The sequence below is a fragment of the Phalacrocorax aristotelis genome, chromosome 10 (assembly GCF_949628215.1).
Source record: "Phalacrocorax aristotelis chromosome 10, bGulAri2.1, whole genome shotgun sequence".
Taxonomy (NCBI): Eukaryota; Metazoa; Chordata; class Aves; order Suliformes; family Phalacrocoracidae; genus Phalacrocorax; species Phalacrocorax aristotelis.
The window spans coordinates 23,573,942-23,580,130 of record NC_134285.1 but is presented as its reverse complement, the minus strand read 5'-3'; the positions used below and the strand labels follow the sequence as shown (position 1 = coordinate 23,580,130).

The 6,189-nt window shown below is 52.5% G+C and overlaps 1 protein-coding gene across 1 annotated transcript; it reads right to left on the bottom strand.

The window, feature by feature from the left end:
- Positions 1 to 443: 443 nt before the first annotated feature.
- LOC142062796 (galanin receptor 2b-like) lies at positions 444 to 4,494 on the bottom strand. The gene is made up of 2 exons (XM_075105792.1): positions 4,083 to 4,494; positions 444 to 1,816 (listed from the first exon to the last, which is right to left on the bottom strand). The coding sequence occupies exons 1-2, from the start codon at positions 4,454 to 4,456 to the stop codon at positions 1,078 to 1,080; spliced, it is 1,113 nt and encodes a 370-aa protein (XP_074961893.1). The 5' UTR covers positions 4,457 to 4,494; the 3' UTR covers positions 444 to 1,077.
- Between the last annotated feature and the right edge of the window lie 1,695 nt (positions 4,495 to 6,189).

Below are 6,189 nucleotides of genomic sequence, written 5' to 3'. Positions count from 1 at the left end.
GCTCCACTATGGAGAGCAAGTCTTCTCAATTCCCAGTGCAAACACTGTGCCATGCAGGCAGGAGGAGCCATAACTGAACTAACCGCTTAATCCTGACTCTGCCCAATAGCTCCTTGTCTGCACATGGGACCTCTGAAGTGTGGTGGTCAGGTAACACTGCTTTTATGCATTGACAGTAAAATCTTAACTCTGGAGAGTGGAAGTCATTTATCTTGGGAGAAAATATCAGCTGTTCCCTGACCTGCACAGGGACTTGGTGACTGTGTCAGTAAACATGGCTGTGGAGAAAGGAGTGAGGACACCAGGCAGAGTTTGACCCTGCAGACTTTGCTCAGTGCTGGTTTTCATGGTGCACTGTGATTTAGACCAGTTAGCAAAAAGGCCCAATTGAGGTTTGGGGTAGCCCATCCCCACCGCAGATGACCACTGCAGGCCCCGCTATTGCCTGGATGAGGGAAGTGCATTTATTTGCTCCAGGTTAGAAAGACATTTCTCTGGTATGCAACATCCCACACATGCAGACAGCAATCAGCCTGCCCCACATCCCAGGGGAGGACCCAGTCATTGGGAGAGCAGCACAGCCAGCACCAAAGCCATCACTGCAACCATCTGCGAGCTGTCCCAGCTGCGTTCCACACCACCTTTGCTTGCCTGGCCCTGTTTGCACTGCCTGTCTTCCTTGCCATTCCTGCTAGGGAAGCCATTCTGGCCAGATGGGGCACTGGAAGGTAGAAGAGACTCTTTGACAACTAACCAATGTATCCAGAGCAGTGGCATGATGAAGCAGAGGAGTTAGAAGGATGAGAGTCAACAGAGGAGCTGGAGCTGTAGGCCTTGGAGTCCAAATGGTCTGAGGATTAGGAGCAAGTCTGGGTCCATTCCTTCCCTTGCATGCAGCATATTGTGGGGAGGTAGCTCAGGAGAACAGCTGGTGCATGGAATGGGAAGGAACGACAAGGCCAGAAATGGTGTATAGCAGTTTCTGGCTTGCCTTTCCAGCATCATCTCACCCAGTGGGAAAGGGTGGCCTGAAGCTGGTGACACAGCTGAGCTGGCAGATGGTGTGGAGCCTGGCCACTAAGAAATACGAAGGGGCTTGGAGGAACTGGAGGGGACTGCCATGGAGGCTGGGTTCAGCTCGCACCTGTTATTCTCGTCGTGCATCTGGGACACTTCAGTGGAGCCTCCCTCAAGTCCAGGCACAATGTGGGCAGTGTGCACCACATGCACTTTGTTGCGGTGCTTTTTCCTCAAGAGACAGATGAAAACTTTTTTGAAGCCCTTGCGGAAATGCTTGGAGACCAGGGCATAGACAATGGGGTTGAGGCAGGAGTTGGCATAGGCCATGCAGTGGGAAAGCAGGCGGAAGGCATAGGTGGCCTGGTTGAAGGGGAAGTCTCCATAGAGGTATCGGAGGATGACTACGTGGTAGGGCAGCCAGCAGAGGCAGAAAAGGATGGTTACAATGATGATCATCTTGGTTACCTTACGCTTGGCCTTCTTGGACTCTGATATGTCCTCCAAGGGGTCCACTGCTGTCCACAGGTACTTGATGGTCCTGGTGTAGGAGAGGCTGATGATCAGCACTGGGATGACATAGCTGAAGGCAAATGTGCTGGTGTCCATGACCTTGCGTCTCCACTCCTCCCAGCCAGGCATGCAGATGTAGCTGGACTCCCACTCAATCAGGTCATAGTAGCTGAGGTAGGGCCCAGCAAAGACCACAGAGAGGCCCCAGATCACAGCCATGGCAGCCACTGCATTGTGGGGAGTCCGCAGCTCCCGGGAGCGCAGTGGATAGCGGATGGCCAGGTACCTGGAAGGGAGAGCAAAGCAACCAGCATTGAGATTTCAGCCAAGCTCTGCCTGGCCACATAAATTCCAGGGACAAGAGAGTTTCCTTCATTCTCCTGAAGGTCCCTGAGAAATGGCCCTACATGTTATCTCACACCCTCTTTGAGATACAGTCCTGGGTAATGCAGGTTTTCTCTTTCTAGTGAGGCGGCTTCTTCTCCCACGGGCTTAGGCTGGCTCACCCCTCTGTACATGGTGGGGTGGGTTATGTCCCTGAGCTAGGGCCAGAGAGATGGTGCTGTGGAGACTGTGCAGATATCAACTGCTTGGCAGAATTTATCCAGTAAAAAGAGAGTCTGAACTGGATTAAAGACCTGGGGAAGCTTCACTGGGTGAAGGGCACCATGCAGGCTTCTGCCCAGTGAGGGCATATTTCTAGCCTTCTCCAGCTTTTGGATCAGTCTGGCAGGGGGGAGATTTGCTCACTGGAGCTGTGGCTGCCTCCACCTTGGTACCAAAGGGACCAGGTGGGCCTTTGCCTTTTGGTACTGTCTGCTTTCTCAGGCCAGCCCAAAGCAAGTAGTGATGGTCTGTCTGCTCCTCCCAGCAACAGTGGCCAGATACATTGTGATGACCAGCTCTGCTCCCCCACCTCCAGGCAACACCATAGGGGCAAAGATGTAGATGTCAGCAAGGAGAGAAGGTGGCTTGGTGCTTGTGGGTAGGGGATGGAGAGGCACTGTCAGCACAGACAGGAATGCAACTACTGCAGCCTCAGCCTGCCAGCGTCCACAGAAAGATGCACCCTTGATGTACTGTAAGGCCAGCAGAGCAGGTAGATAAGATATGCAGTTAGTGTGAAGTGTCACATGTGTGGCAAAACCCTTGTTGCTTGCTGGTTCTGTCCTCCTGAAAACTGCTGGCAGCTCTGTGAGAATCACTTCATCCCATGCTGAAATGCAGCCACCTCCTGGGCGGAGCATTGCGCTACAGCACACAGGTGCCACCAGAAAGGGGAAGTACAAAGGCACTAGCACCTTGCCAAAATGTCGGGTTTTTTGAGGTTGCTGCTTCTGAACTGGCTGGAGAGGCAGACTGCACTCGCATGATGTAGGTGCAGGGAAGCAAGAGGTTTAGACCATGAGAAATCTCGGGTCTTCCTCATGACAACAGCCAAACTGTGTAACCACCAGAATCCCAGAGGACTGGGATATATTTGTCGGCGATTCCACACAACCCTGTTGCCCCAACCAGGGGATGCTGGCATCTTAGGTAGGTGAATTGCTGAAGTGTCAGATCACTGTTTGAGTCCAGGTGCCCAGTTCTGCAGGTGGCACCTGGGAGCAGGACAAAGTGGAAGGGGGCTGGAAGAGTAGCCCAGCCACACTTTTTGCTGGGATTTAACCCATGTCATATATTCCCTGGTACTGAAGTTTCCTTCTGCCTGCAGTGCTGTGAACCTCCTCATTGCAAAGGGTGGTTTGGCCCTATCTTATCTTAGTACCTTGGAAGCAAACACAAGGCTGGAGCTTACCCCAGTGGGGACCTCTTCCTTGTCCTGAACCGTAAGCGTGGGCTCAGTCAGAAGTGGGGCAGCTGACACAGTCACATTACAGACCTCTTGAGAACAATGTAGGTGGCACCAATCAGGGCCAGAGTGTCCTGGGTGACCTCCCAAGAAAGGACTTGGCTCATTGTGCGGGTGCCTTTCTGTGTAGGGAGCAGCAGCACTGGGGGCAGTGAGGGAACAGGAGTTGCTAGAAGACAGGTTTTGTGCTGGGCTGGCAGCGCCTGGGGAATGAGAGATGTGTTTGCTGCAGGACTGGGATCTCTCTTGGATATTTATGTGGCTTCTCTTATGGTGCCCTGTTTACCTTGCTGCCTGTACATGAGGCTTTTCTGAAATGGTGGCTCAAGGATAGCCATTACCCTCTGAATTCAATCTCTAATACACAGCTAGGTGACTCTCAGTGGGAATCTGTGGCAGAGCGGGGAGCTGAGCTTGCATCTCAAGTGCTCTAACCACAAGGCAGGTCTTTCCTGCAGAAGACACAGGAGCAGCACCAGCTTTGCATTTGAGAGATCTGGAAGTGCTGCTTGGAGGTTGTTAGGGCAAGGGAGACACAGCTGGTCCCCAAATGCCTTTGGCATGGATCAATATGCCTGGGGTTTGAACCATCTGCCTAATGGTGGTGGGCCATGATCTTCCCATGCCCTCGCTCAGCCCAGCTTCTCCTTCCTCCTTCCTGCCCTCCTTCCCCAGTCCAAGGGCATCTTTAGACTGTTACCTGTCCACAGAGACAGCAGCCAGGGTAAAGCTGCTAGCATACATGGTGAGGTAGATGAAGAAGTGGACAGCCTTGCAGATGAAGGAGCCGAAGACCCAGCCTTCAAGGGAGTAGATGGTGGCCTGGAAAGGCACGCAGAAGACAATGAAGAAGAAGTCAGCCAGGCTGAGGTTGAGGATGAAGAGGTTGGTAGTGTTGTGGCCCATTTGCCTGTTGCGCAGCAGCACTGCCAGCACCAGGCTATTGCCCACTGTGCCGAGGAGGAAGATGAGGGAGAAGACCACAGGGACAATGACACTGGCAGGGCTGAACTGGTAACTGTTGGAGGAGTTCCAGTACCCAGCCAAGCTTGTGAAGTCCTCGTGCTCCGTCATTCTGTGTCGTGGTAAGCCTGGGGCAACACAGGGAAAGATGTGAGAGACTGGAGAAACCCTGCTTAGCCTGTTATCCTGGCTGATGGGCCTGTTGGCTCACTGGGGACAGAGCCCCATTTTCGGCTCTGTGGCTCACATGCTTTCCAGCAGGTTCCTCTGGACACTGCTGGCCTGGAGTACAGGTAAGTTAGCTTGGGGGTAAGGGGTGCTCTGCTCCCTCATTCTGGCCCTGGAATGAATCCACAGCCCATGTTCAGATGCTGACTTGGACTGATGATTCTGGAGGTAAGCTTTGGGGGAGAGGAGAGGATGGCATCTGTCCCCAGCTTCCTCCTGTGTTGGAGAGGGGACCCAGGATGTCCATGTCCCAGCTGGTCCAGCTGATGGCAGGAGGGTGTTCCTTTCCAGCAGTGGGGCTCCAGCCCTAAACCAACCAGCTGGACAAACCTAGATGGTTGCTCCCTCAATACTGATGTGCAGAGTTTTATCCCTCCCCTGCTTCCAGCTCTTTTGGTATCTCCTCCTAGAATAAACCTTACACACTAGGCACAGGGCTGGAAAGGCTTTTGTCAGTGATAGCTACTACTCAGCACCATATTGTGCCCAGGTGGGGACTTCCTGAGGAGGAGAGCTCTGATGAGACCACTCTGGCTTTGGTTTCAGTGACCCAGATACATGTTGTTTCTATGTCCTACAGGGCAGCCTCCCCTGGGGACTTGGACTTTTTGTATCATTCCCCTGCCCCCAAAATAAGCATTTAGACTGAAAGCAGAAGGTGAGGTTGTGCATGGAAACACTAGTTTCTCTAGTCACCGGTATAGAAATCTGTCTGCTTCTTTTTGAGGTCTGGAATATCACATAAAGATACAGGCACATCTTCCCTTGAATAGACACATGGTTTGGGTTCTTCCCCCCCCTTCAGTGTTTGTAGGGATGTGCTGTGGTTACCAGAGTGTGTGGCCCAAGGCTGACTTACCACGAGTATGGAGATCACAGAGTCTATGCAAGAAACCAACCTCTAGCTTACGCATTCTCTTTCAGGCTGGGGAATTAGCTTGTGCTCCGTGGGAAGCACTAGCAGTGCAAGTGCCTGAAGCAGAAACGCTGCAAGGGGCATGTGAGTATGGGTCCCTGGCTGCAAGTGTTCCTGGTATCAGTGCAGATTTGAGGATGCCAGCAAGCTGCCTGAAATCACAACGAGCCCTGTTCAACACTACCACAGCTGTAATGAGACCATTCCTGTACAGTTGCAAGTATCCCCAGAGGCAAGTGCCAAAGGCTCATAAAGTCTAGGAAGCATGATTCGGTCTTTCGGTTGGCCTGTTGTGTACTGCCCAACAGTTGGTACAAGTCTTATACCCCACTTGGCATGATAGCCTCTCCTCTCTCTGGGCAGCAGGAAGCTCATGCTGCTATGTGGGAGCTGGACTCTGCTCCCTGGGGCCCAAAAGGTCACTGCACCTCATTTGTGAATGTGTGGATTGCTCCCATAGCACCTACTCATCCTGAAGCAGAGGGGATTTCACAGGGATGCCTTCAGTTGCTCTGAATGTGAATTTGCCTTGTGGCAGGTGCAGCACAGAAATGTTATGTCTGGCTTAGACTCTTCTGTTTTATTGTAACCTTGAGCTCCATGGATGCTGCTTGTGTGGCAGAGGGATGAGCTTTCCTCTGGAAAGCTGGCATGGCCAGTACCAAAGTGCATGCTACTTATTTTTGCTAGCTCTGCAAAT